The sequence below is a fragment of the Callospermophilus lateralis genome, chromosome 8 (assembly GCF_048772815.1).
Source record: "Callospermophilus lateralis isolate mCalLat2 chromosome 8, mCalLat2.hap1, whole genome shotgun sequence".
Lineage (NCBI taxonomy): Eukaryota > Metazoa > Chordata > Mammalia > Rodentia > Sciuridae > Callospermophilus > Callospermophilus lateralis.
Genome location: NC_135312.1, coordinates 1849909 through 1862925, shown reverse-complemented (window position 1 = coordinate 1862925; position 13017 = coordinate 1849909). Strand labels below are relative to the sequence as shown.

General features: G+C 50.9%; 1 protein-coding gene across 3 annotated transcripts in view; it reads left to right on the top strand.

The window, feature by feature from the left end:
- The first annotated feature begins 1073 nt into the window (after nt 1–1073).
- The window catches only part of Zfyve28 (zinc finger FYVE-type containing 28), a 61861-nt gene continuing 49917 nt past the window's right edge, over nt 1074–13017 (top strand). For 2 of the 3 annotated variants that reach the window (XM_076863958.1, XM_076863956.1), the window contains exons 1-4: nt 1074–1196; nt 2869–3071; nt 3945–4034; nt 4839–4928. In XM_076863958.1, coding sequence (XP_076720073.1) covers nt 1089–1196; nt 2869–3071; nt 3945–4034; nt 4839–4928 — 491 coding nt within the window. In that variant the 5' untranslated portion in view covers nt 1074–1088. The remainder of the gene's footprint in view (nt 1197–2868; nt 3072–3944; nt 4035–4838; nt 4929–13017) is intronic. The other variant, XM_076863959.1, reaches the window with a different exon arrangement.

Sequence of the window (13017 nt, the reverse complement as noted above, 5' to 3'; positions counted from 1 at the left end):
TAGCGTAAAACCACTCTGAAGGAACGTAAGGACAGAAGGTGCTGTGCAGCGATGTGCCACGGCCAGGACTGAGGCTCCGGTTTACAGAGTTCCCCCCACACAGACCTCGGCAGCCCAAGACCATGGTTTCCATTTTGCAGATGGGGTTGGTGCATGGAGAGGCCAAGGGCCAGCCCCAGGTTGTGGGATGGAGGGCGGCTCCTTGGTGCTGGCTGGCTGCACACACTGCTCCTTGTCTGCTGGCTCCACAGGGACAGGAGGGCTGCTAAGGAACATGGCCTGGGGGTGCCTGGCCCTGAAGGGTCTCCTCCCCCTGCAAAGAGAAGACTGAAGTTCAGGGAGGACGAGGGCTTTGCTGGGTCCCCAGCTTGCTGAACCCCCCAGATCCCACATCTCTGACCTTTGCTGGGGCTGGAGAGGCCCTTCCCCTCACACGGTGGCCTCAATTCTACTCCAGGGACAGGCCAACTTGCAGCCGTCTGGGTGGGCTTGGTAAGGGGTGGCTTCATGTAGTGTCCCTTTGTGATGTCACTGCCTGGTGGCGTTTTCACACAAGTAGGATTTGTAGGCTGCCACGTGAAAAAAAGCAACACGGAGATGTAGCAGCAAAAATAGAATTTTGCGTGTCTGTCAGCCTAGCCGTCCATTCTCCAGTTCTGACTGAGGAGAACCTGCATAGTGTGCAGAGAGGTGCGCAGGGGTGGGCCTGGTGCTGAGCCCACAGGGAGCCGTCGCAGGGGAGGGCTCCACCTTCCTAAGGAACGGGCTTGCTCTGCCCTGAGCATCACGTGAAAGGCACCTCATGCTGGGGACAGATCCTCAGAGCCTTCAGATGCACAGGATCAGAGAGCAGCCTGCCAGCGGGGAGCCCTGGAGACACCTGGGGTCACCCTGCCCGGGAGCAGGCCTGGGGTGGTGTGGACGTTGCAATGCTGTCAGCTACGTGGGGGTTTCTCAGTTGCTGTCACAGCCCTAACCAGCAGTGGCCTATGTGCTTTCCAGGGTAACACAGCCCAGCTGGATGTGGCAGTCACACACTTTCTCCTCTTCTATTTCAGGATAACGTGTTAAACATCATTAACCAGATCATGGACGAGTGCATCCCCCAGGACCGCGCCCCTCGGGATTTCTGTGTCAAGTTCCCCGAGGAGATCCGGCATGACAACCTGGCTGGCCAGCTGTGGTTCGGGGCTGAGGTAGCTGCGCCACCTGGGTTCCAAGGTCCTAGTGTTGAACCTCCTTATGCAGTCATTTCCCTGTGACCTGCCCCTGGGCACCTGCAAGTGCAGGTGTGGTGTCTCCTCCTAGGCCCGCCTGCCCAGGTTTGCAGATGGTGTGGTCGGAGCCTGTTAGGACGCATGGCCCTCGGAGGGGCTGGGACAGCCACAGACCTCTGCCTCAAGACTGCACACGCAGTGAAGTTCCCAGTGTGGCTTTAATGAGATCCTCAGGCCCCGACATCCAGGACCTGAAAGTGGTTTTTTAAAAAAAATTTTAACTTTTATTCTTTAGTTGTAGGTGGACACCGTACCTTTATTTAATTTTTATGTGGTGCTGGGGATTGAACTCAGTGCCTCACGCATGCTAGGCGAGCACTTTTTCTCTGAGCCACAACCCTAGCCCCCTGAAAGTGGATTTTTATCAATATCAAGAAGGTAGTCCTCCTCTTCCCCTAGCTATGGTGACAGCTGAGATGGGGATCCTGGGCGCCTCAACCTTCCACTTCTTCCAATAGCCCTTAAGAGTTCATCTTCACCTCCTGGTGAGGAAGCTGAGGCCCTGAGGGGAAGATGCCCTTCCCACGCCCCCAGCTTTGGGGCTTCCCGTATCCCTACTGTGTGGACATCCCGACTCCTGCCCTTGACTGTGCTCTGGAGATAGAGGGGCTTCACTGTCCTCTGTGCTGCCCCTGTCCTCCGAGCCCCCTCTCCATGTACCTCTGGATCCGCCCCACCCGTGAGCCCCATCCTCCCCTCCGCCTCCCACCCTTCCCCACCCCATTCCTCTGACCTCTCTGGCTGGCGCATCCTCCCGAGGTTCTGGTTGGGTGTGGGTGCCCCGGCAGGCTGCCCTCTCTCAGCCTCAGTGTTTGTCCTGTGGTGTGGGCCCTGGGGCAGCGGGCAGCTGTGAGGAGATGCGAGAGGAGGTGGGAGAGAGGAGCTGGTGCCCACAGGCTCCACCCGCAGGGCTGACCTGGGAGCCTGATTCTTGTCCTGAATGGTTGTTGTGGGAGAGGACTGGCTGGTGGATTGGTTCTGCTTTTTGCTGGACAGTGCCTGGCCTGTGGTGAGCATCCACATTGCAAGGGGCCCTCCTGGGGGCGGCTGCCTCCCCACTGGCCTGAGAACAGTTGGCAGAACTTTGTGTGACTGAGAGCCTGGGCAGATGTGGGTAGTGGGCAGAGGGACTGTTGCCAGCCAGGAGCCAAGGTCTCCTCTCGGGTCAGGTTTTTCTGGGCCTTGAGCTTGTTTCCATGAGCTCCCTGTCACTTCCAGGAGACTGTGTGCACAGGGAGCCCAGCTCAGCCCTGCGAGGCATGCCTGGGCACAGAACTGAGCATGTTCTCTGGGCAGTCATCCCTTGGCTGGACCAGGAGGGGACAGGAGTCACATCACCAGGTCCCCCTGATCTGGCTCTGTTGGCCCTCCCCTCTCGGCTTGCCCTTTAGGTCCGGGGGGGGACCATGCTGGTCCCAGTCAGGGACATTTGTTACTGCTGCCATGTTGCAGTACTTGACAGGGACCTCTGCAGAGGGGCAGGGCAAGTGCCAGGTGCTGGCCCAGGGGGAGAAGGTGGGCCAAATGCCTCCGGGCACACACTTGGTTCCTGGGGACAGGGCCATTCCTGAGTGTGTTCTCTTGTCCTCAGTGCCTGGCTGCTGGTTCCATCATCATGAACCGCGAGCTCGAGAGCATGGCTATGCGACCGCTGGCCAAGGAGCTGACCCGCAGCCTAGAGGATGTTCGGGGCACCCTCCGTGACCAGGCGCTGCGTGACCTCAGCACCTACACAGAGAAGATGCGGGAAGCGTTGAGGCACTTCGACATCCTGTTTGCCGAGTTTGAGCTGAGGTGACCCTGGGGACCCAGGGCATGGGGAGTCACGCCCTGGCCCTATGCGTCCTAGTGGGGGCCAACTTTTTGGGGTGCATCCTGATATCTCCAGCAAGAAAGTTCCATGTAGGGAGGAATGGCTGGGGAGTCTGGTGCCAACTGGTGATGTGGTTAACTTGGGGCTCTGTCGGGGGACGAGGCTTTCCAGAGGGGGGATGTAAGCAGAAATGGCACAGGTGGGGTCTGGGGGGTCAGCCACCGTGGGCCTCCAGGGGAGAGGACTTGGGAGAGGCCCAAGGCACCAGGCACATTGCACAGTGTGCACAGACCCGGTGGTGCTTGTGGTAGGCCAGAAAAGGTCAGACACAAAAATCCGCATCCCAGGTGGCAAAGGTCGTGCGTCTTGTGATGCACAGCTGGGCGGTGACGGGGCCCGCCCTAGGAGGTTTGGGTTTGGGTTTGTTTTCTTTTGTCTTCCCTGGAGTCGGTGGTTGGGAAGGGAAGAGAATGTTCCCTTGGGAGAATGACTGACTCTCCGCCACAGCCTGCCAGCCCCCTGCAGCCGTCCTGTGAGCCCTGTGCCTGGCCAGGCCAGCTCCAGGCTGTGGAGGTCCACATGGCCTGACCCACCCAGGCAGCTGGGGTGGGCAGTAGTGAGGGCTAGTCATCGAGTGGCGGTGATGCCCCTCACACGGGGCAGGGCCACGGGGCTGAGGAGGCCTGGAGGAGGCCTACCTTGGTGGGAGCTGGGGTTTAAGCGGCACCGTAAAGTCGGGGCCTGGGTAGGGGAGGCTGATGACGGGGTCACCTCGGGAGTTGGGGGTTTAACTGAAGGCCCACTCAGGAGGCCAGGCGGCCTAGGGTCCCTGACGTGCTCTGCTGTGTCCGCAGCTACGTGTCGGCCATGGTGCCCGTGAAGTCCCCCAGGGAGTACTACGTGCAGCAGGAGGTCATCGTGCTGTTCTGCGAGACAGTGGAGAGGTAGGACAGGCGCCCCGCTGCCCTGCTCCAGGCCCAGGCGGAGGGCAGCCCTGGGGGTCGTGCCTAGTTGGGAGATCCCCTCACCTGCCACCCTCCCACCACGGGCTGCTTGTTGCTGGTGGGCAGAGGCCTGCCCTCCCACCTGTGGCTGGCCCCATGCCCCCTTTTCTCTGGGCCCAGAGGACAGGTGTTGCAAGTGAGGCGGTGCGACGGGATGGATGCGGGAAGGCTGGGCACAGGGCTGACATCCAGCCTCCCTCCCTCCCTGCTTGCCTCCTCTTGTGGGCTTCGGCCTGCCGAACACGGCTTTGGGGGTGAATCAGGGCCTCGTTCAGTAACGCAGGGTCCCATTTTCTGAATGGACTCCAGGGCCAAGATCTCACCTCCCATAGTTTTCCAAGTGACTTGCTTCGGGGACGTTCAGGTTTGGCCTGTCTTCGTCCCAGGCTTATCCTTGGTGCGAGCTGTTTTGAGTTCCTGGTGGATGGTGCCTTTGTCTGGATGACCGTGCCCTGTTCTGCTGGAGTCAGAGGCTGCTGCTGGGTGGCCGCTGCTGCTGGGTGGCCACTCCTGCTCTCTTCACCCCTCCTGGAGCAGTGGTGGGAGTGGACAGATGGCAGATGAGGCTCAGCAGAGCCCGCCTCTCCCTGGCCTTTTCCTCTAGCGCCAGCCTTTTTGCACGTGTGAGGGTTTGGGTGGCACAGGTCAGCCTCCGGCCCTTCTGCTGATGGAGGACACAGGCCAGGGTCAGGCCCGCTGCCCCCCTCATGGATGCCTCACTCACTCCCTTTTTCCCTTGGCCAGGGCCCTGGACTTTGGGTACCTGACCCAGGACATGATCGACGACTATGAGCCGGCCCTCATGTTCACCATCCCTCGGCTGGCCATCGTGTGGTGAGTGTCCCCTGCCTGGCTGACCATCAAGTCCCACGGTGCCAGGCCCTCTGGGTGTTGGTAACGGTCCCTATGCTGCTCAGAGTGGCTGCTCAGCTGCCCAGAGCTGTCCCTGGGCTTGCCTGCTGTTTCCTCAGCAGCTGAGGAGCCCAGTGTCCTGAGCACCTCTCACCTCGCTGGTGAGGGAGACAGCACCCGGCCTAAGCAGTGCAAGACGACCAGCCCTGTCACCCTACATTGCAGAGGTGAAGTGGACAGCGCAGGTGCTCACAGCTCAGGGGAGGCAGACACAGCACAATACCCAGGGCCACTTGGGCTGCCCTTGGGGCACAGTGACCCTGCGGAGGCTGGCTTTGCAGCGACGGAGTGCAAGGCCCATGGGCCCCACGGGGGTGTGATTGGTTGTTGTAGTAGTCTGTGCACTGGACCAGCTGGGCATGCTGATGGGGATACCTGGTGGGGAGCCTTCCCACTGGCCAGGGTGCATATTGGGAGAGCAAGGAACTCATGGTCAGCCTTTGGAGCCTTGTGGGGGCTCAAGGACGCCCAGGCAGCGCCTGGGACTCTGGGCAGGACATGCCTGGTTACTTCTCAGCCCTTCGGAGATCCTGGGGCCAGGAGTAGAGCCCAGGAGTTCTGGAGCTTCCTGCACCACTGCTCACCCACACCTGGACTTGTGCAGTGACACCCCTTCCCTGTGCCAGGAAGAGGAGGAGGGACAGATGTGCCATGGAGACCTGTTCGGCTCGCAGCCAGCAAAGTGGCCCTGTTGGCAGCTGGTGCAGAGCTGGGCACAGAGCAGGGGGTGGGGAGTCCTGGGGAAAGGTGTCCATTGGAAATATGGACATCAGTAATGTGGTCAGGGCGGGGGCAGTGGGCACAGAGGCCAGGACAGCTCTGGCTCGGCTGAGGAGAGGCCCCATGGAGGGCCCCAGGGCATCCTCGAGCGCAGGCACACGCAGCAGGGCAGAGGACACACAGAGCTCCCTCGGGGAAGAGGGGTGCAGAGTGGGAGCGTGGGGAGGGTGCACAGGACAGGATCTTAGGCCTGCAGGGACAGAGATGCTTCCTTCCCCACAGGGACAAGTCGAGGCTGCAGCAGCAGGAACTGGGATGAGCAGCCAGGGCGCTGGGCATGAGTCTGGAGCCCCTGGTCAGGCCGTTTGCCCACCTGCCTCCTCAGCCGCCCCTTCAGGGAGGTCTCCAGGGTGGTCACTGAGCATGGTCTAGCCCTAGCTGCTGTGGCCGAACCCTCTACGGCTCTCAGTGCCCCTGCCCCTTCCTCTTGCTGTCCTCCCTCTTCCCTCATGAAGTTCTCTCTGTTCACCGAGTTAGTGAACCTGGGAGGCAGGGCCGGGGCACATCATACCGAGGACAGCACTGTAGAGTCCCCTTCCTAGGAAGAGCTGGGAATTTCCCTTCACCCAGGGACGTCAAGCTGGAGGGCCTGTCAGAGGTCCCCAGAGGTCAGTGCCGGGTGGCTTGGAGGGAGGTGCCCTCCAGGGGAGACGCAGTCCTGCCCTGCTGTGCAGAGCCCGCAGGCCTCCAGATCCTGTTGCGTGGTATTCTCTCTGGGCTAGCTGCTCTCTCTTGCAGATTCATTTTGGTGAAATGGTGTACAGCCAGCACCTTGGAGTCAGAGCCTTTACCCTGCCAGCAGGGACGGGTCTGTGAGTCTTTTGACACTGCAGCTCTGAGGCTGGGCGCTTTTAGCCCCCGGCCAGCACAGGCTTCATAAATGAAGGTTTGGCTACGTGAGAAATCCTCAGGGAGTTTGAATTAAAGAGACAAGCTCTAAATACCTTTAAACTAGCTCTAGGACGGCTTCTCCTAGCTCCAGCCTCCAGCCACCTATTATAGTAGCGAGGTTTACTGAAGAGGCTAGCGAGAGAGGGAGAACACGCCAGGGAGTGGACTTTTATTGGGGAACAAAAAATTCTGGGGAAAATCCCATCCAATGAAGATTAAGGGGGCAGTGTCCCAAACTCAGGTGCGATGATTGGGTCTTCGGAGTAGTGGCCAGACATGCCTCCACATGGACAAGCCCTCGGACCCGAGAAGGGTGGGGAAAGCTCTGGACACAAAGATGTGTCTAAGCACCTCTCGCCCAGCCAGGGAGGTAACTTGAATCATGTGCAAGGATGGCCTCCCACAGGCACTGCCTTCAGGAAGCACCACGAGTCTCCCTGTTTAAAACACCCTTGCAAGAGCTTTGGAATCATGCAGTGCTCAGTGCCAGCCAGCACAGCGCACCGGGATGGGGTCCAAGGGTTCAAGGGGTCCAAGGGTCCAAGGGGTCCTAGGAAAGCTGCAGAGCCAGCCAGGCCAGCTGCCGTCCTGGGCTGGCATGTCTGAGGTGACTGCACTGACCTCCCTGCTCTGTAGGCTGCGCACCTGACCAAGCAGGGCAGAGGGAGGGCTGCGGACGTAGCTCAGCATCCGGACACTTGCTTAGCATGTGCAAGGCACTGGTTCAAACTCATGGAGGCCCCCAAGGCCTCTCCTAGGTAGCACACTAGTTTTAAAATAAACACCAGGTTTCAAAAGCTCCCCCAAGTACACTGTGTTTCTGGGTTCCAAACTGGAATTTGCTGCCCACATGTGTCCAGCTCTTTATCATACTCCCCATTGCTGCCAGTGCCCAAGCACAAGCGGCTGCAGGACACTGGCCACTTCTCTCTGACCAGCCTCGTGATCTGTCCTCCTGTGAGTGGTCAACAACCCAGCCAAGAGCCCTCATCCTGGGAACAGAGCAGGGGCCAGACTGCTGTGGGCAGGAACTTTGTCCTGGACGGTCCCCTCCTGGAGACACCATCATGAAGTCCCCTGGGGCCTCAAGCTGGAGAAAGGACCTGGAAAGGAACAGAGGGGATCCACAGGAGAGTCGGGGTGCATGCAGAGGAAGAGCAGGTGCTGGTGCCTCAGGCAGCGGATGCAGGTGCAGGAGGCTGGAGCCCAGGGTGGGAGGTTCCCCACCTTCACTCACCCCTGTGCCCACTGCTGGGGCAATGGGCACAGAGTCCAGATGGCCTATGGAAGCACAGTGGGCTTTTGTAGAACTTTGGACATTGATCTGACAGGGCACCAATAAAGATTATCCTGTTGAAGGACTGGATATTCAGAATTAATGGATTGATTAAACATTATACTCTAGTCATTGAAATGATGTTAGGGAAAAATCCTGAATATTGTGCAAAAACATCTCCAGCATATTAATACAGAAAGTTGCTGTGTGTCTACTGTACAAAATTTCTTTCTTTCCATTTTTTAAACTGTTGCATTATGATTGTAGGTAACAGTGGGATGTAGTGTTACATATTCGAACATGCAACTGTGTAATAACATGATTTGGCCAATATCATTCCCCAGTGTTTCCTCTTTCCCTCACCTCCTCCCTTTCCTCTGCTCTCCTGATCCCACTCCAGTTTTCATGAAATCCCCACCTTTCTTTTCCTTTTCCTCTCTAGCTCCACAGAAGAGAGAAAACATACCATTCTGACCTTCTGAGTCTGGCTTATTTCACTTAACATAATGGTCTCAAGTTCCATCCATTTACCTACAAATGACACAGTTTGATTTTTCTTAGTGGCTGAACAAAACTCCATTGTGTATGTAAAACACATTTTCCATATTCATTCACCCATTGATGGGCACCTAGGCTGCTTCCACAGTTTGGCTGCTGTGAATTGTGCTGCTATCTTGGCCGCGGCCTGCATTGGGAGGGAGTAGGTAACTGTCGGAGGTGTGGGCCTGCTGGAAATAAAGGCTAGAAAAGTAATTTTAAGAAATAAACATGGGCTGGCGTTGTGGCTCAGGGGTGGCACTCTTGCCTAGCAAGCGCGAGGCCCTGGGTTCGCTCCTCAGCACCACATAAAAATAAATAAAAGTATTGTGTCCATCTACAACTAAAAAGTAAATATTAAGAAAAAGATATAAACACAAAAGACGAGAAGTATATGCTCAAAGCCGGGGCTTGACTGGTGTAAGAGACCTGAGGGGTCTGATCCTAACAAAGGGAAAAGGCCACAAATGCTTTATTTATAGTGAGACACATCAAAGGGAATCAGTGAGGAGCTTCTTTAAGAAACAGGATGAAAATGGGGAAAAAGGTTGTTTGGGGCTTGGCAGGTTACACCCATCTCTGCGTGGCTGCAACAGTGGTAATTTGATTTATTTTTTTCTAATTTTTTTATTCCTTTTATTTCCTTCTCTTACTTAATTGCATTGGCTAGAATTTCTTTTTTAAAAATACTTTTTAGTTGTAGTTGAACACAATACCTTGATTTTATTTATTTATATATGGTGCTGAGGATTGAATCCAGCACCTCACACGTGCTGGGCAAGCGCTCTACTGCTGAGCCCCAGCCCAGCCCCTAGAATTTCTAATACTGTGTTGAATAGGAGTGGTGAGAGGAAGTATCCTTGCCTTGTTCCAGATTTTAAAGGGAATAGTTTCAGTTTTTCCCTATTCACTATGATGTCATCTTGGGTTTGTCATATATAGACTTTATGATGTTGAGGTAGGTTCCTTCTGTCCCTAGTTTCTTCAGTTCTTTTTCTTTTAATTATGTATGGGTGCTGAATTTTGTCAAAGACTTCCTCTGCACCTATTGAAAAATAAAGAACTTTTGTCCTTATTTCTATTTATGTGGTGAATCACATTTATTGATTGGCATGTTAAACCATCCTTGCATCCCTGGGATATAGCCAACTTGGTCATGGTATATAATCTTCTAAATATGTTGTTGAATATGATTTGCTAAGTTTATTAAGGATTTTTGCATCTGAGTTCATCAGGGATATTGGTCTGTAGTTTTCTTTCCTTGATGCATCCGTATCTGGTTTTGGTTTAAGGTGATATTAGATTCATAGAATGACTTTGGAAGTGTTCCATTCTTTTATATTGTGTGGAATATTTGAGGAGTATTGGCATTAATTCTTTAAAGGTCTGATAGAATTAAGCTGAGAATCCATCTGATCCTGGGCTTTTCTTTTTTGGAAGCCCTTTTATTACTATTTCTATCTCCTTGTAAGTTATTGATCTGTTCAGGCTTTCGGTATCCTCTCAATTCAATTTTGGCAAGTCATATGTGTCTATAAATGTGTCCCAATTTATTGGGGCCTAAGTTTTCAAAATAGTCACTAATGATCCTCTGAATTTCTGTGACGTCTGTGGTAATTTCTCCTTTTTTATCTCTGATTTTATTAATTTGGGTATTCTTTATTTTTATTTTGGTTATTATAGCTAAGGGCCTATCAATTTTGTTTATCTTTTCAAAGAATCAGCTCTTTGTTTCATTAATCCTTTGTATTGTTTTTTAAAAATTCTCAATTTCACTGATTTCAGCTCTAATATTAATTATTTCCTTCATTCTCCTAGTTTTAGAATTGGTTTGTTGTTTTTCAAGAGCCTTGAGATGCACCACTTGGCTGTTCATTTGGGATCTTTCTGATGTTCTCATTCAGGCACTCCCACCATGACTTCCTTTAGAACTGCCTTCGAGGTGTCCCAGAGTTCTGGTATGTTGTGTCACTATTCTTTTGAGTCTTAAGAATCTTTAATGTGTCCCCTGATTTCTTCTTTCACGCTTTCATCATTCATAAGTATATTATTCAATCTCCACATGTTTACATAGTTTCTGTAGGGGTTTTTTGTTTGTTTTGGGGTGTTTATCTCTAATTTAAATTATGATCAGATAAGATTCAAGGAATTATGTCAATTTTTGCTAACAGTTGCTTTGTGGCCTAAAATTTGGTCTATTTATAGAAGGTTCCATGAGCAGCTGAGAAGGTTTGGATGTTGTTGTGTGAAATATTCTATAAACATCTGTTAAGTCCATTTGATTTATAATATTTTTTAGATCTGAAGAGTCTTTACTGAGTTTATGTCTGGATGATCTGTCTGTTGGTAAAAGATGTGTGTTGAAATCACCTAGTATTATGGTTCTGGGGTCTATCTGAGTATTTAATTTGAGTAGTGTCTGTTTTATATAATTAGGTGTACTAATATTTGCAGCACAGATATTTACAATTGTTATATATTCTTGTTGGATTGTTCCTTTTACCAATATAAAGTAACTTTTTTTTTGGTCTCATCTGATTGATGATGTCTGCTGTGAGAGTAGCTACTCCTGCTTTTTTGGGGGCTCCATTTGCATGGTATATCAATTTCTATTCTTTCACTTTCAGCCTGTGGCTTTCTTTGCTTGTGAGATGAGTCTCTTGCAAACAAAATATAGTTTGGTCTTGTTTTTAAATCCATTCTTCTAGCCTATGTCTTTTAATTGGAGAGTTGAGACCATGCACATTCAGTGTCATTATAAGAGAGGTTTATTACTTCTTGCCATTTAAACTTATTTCTAATATTTAATTTGATCATGTTTTTTATTTGCTTAGCTATGCTTCAAATGAGATTTGTCCCTTTGTGAGCAATGGGGTTTGGCTTTAACATTTTCCACGACTTCATGCCAGCTTAGTAGTCATGAATTCTTTCAGTTTCTCATTAACTTGGAAGGTTTTTATTTTTCCTATAGTCCTGAAGGATAGTTTCCTGGATATAGCAATTTTGGTTGACAGTTCTTTTCTTTAAGGGTTTAGAACACATGATTCCAAACCCTCTTGGCTAAAAGCCAAGTTTTGTGCTAAGAATTGGAAGTAATTCTGATTGGCTTGCCTCTAAGTGTGACCTAATATTTTTTCTTTTGGGACTTTTAAAATTCTATCTTTATTTTGTATGTCAGGTATTTTAATTATAATGTGTCATGGAGAATTTTTTTAAAGCTTTTTTTTATTTTTAAGAGAGAGGGAGAGAGAGAATTTGAATATTTATTTTTCAGTATTTGGCGGACACAACATCTTTGTTTTTATGTGGTGCTGAGGATCGAACCCGGGTTGCACGCATGCCAGGAGAGCACGCTACCGCTTGAGCCACATCCCCAGGCCCGAGAATTTTTTTTTATCTTATTTATTTGGGGCTCCAAATGCCTCCTGTATCTGAATGTCCATCTCATTCTCAGGGTTTGGAAATTTTCCAATATTATTTCCCAGAAGAGATTATCTTTGCCATTAGCCTGCATCTTACAACCCTCTTCAATTCCAGTGATCCTTAAATGCGTTTTTTTTTAATAAATATTTTTTAGGTATAGATGGACACAATACAATGCCTTTATTTTTAGGTGGTACTGAGGATCAAACCCTGGTCCCGCCCGTGCTAGGTGAGCGCTCTACCGCTGAGCCACAATCCCAGCCCCAAAATGCGGTTTCTTAATGTTGTCAGAAAGTTCTTGTATTTTCTGGTTGGTTACTTATTTTCTGGTTCAAGGCCAGCCACTTTGTCTTCCAGCTCTGAGATTCTGTCTTCAGCATGGTCTGCTCTATTGGAGAGATTTTTCAACTGAATATTTTATTTGATTTATTGCCTCTTTCATTTCCTATATTTCTGTTTGGCTCTTTTTCAATATCACTATCTCCTTATTGAATTTCTCATTCATATCTCGTACTGATTTCCTTAAATCATTTAGTTGTTTTTCTGTGTTCTCTTGAAATTCATTGATCATTTTTTTTAAATATCTATTTTTTTAGTGATGAACACAACATCTTTATTTATTTATTTTCATGTGGTGCAGAGAATCAAACTCAGTGCCTCACACATGTGAGGCAAGCACTCTACCACTGAACCACAACCCCAGCTCCTCATTGATCATTTTTAAGGAGTCTTTTGAATTCTGTTTTTTTTTTTTTGGTAGCAGGGATTGAACTTAGGGGCCACATCCCCAGCCCTATTTTGTATTTTATTAGAGACAGGGTCTCACTGAGTTGCTTAGCACCTTGCTGTTGCTGAGGCTGGTTTTGAACTAGAGATCCTCCTGTCTCAGCCTCCCAAGCTGCTGGGATTACAGGCCTGTGCCACCACAAATATTTGATATTTCATCCATTTCAATATCTTTGGAGTCAGTTGCTCATGAATTATTAGCTTTAGGAGGCATTATATTACCTTTTTTCCATATTTCTTGTATTCATGTGTGGGGGTCTGTGTGTCTTTTGGGCTGAATTTCTCCTCCACTCTTACTTGTGGGCCTCTTTAGGGTAT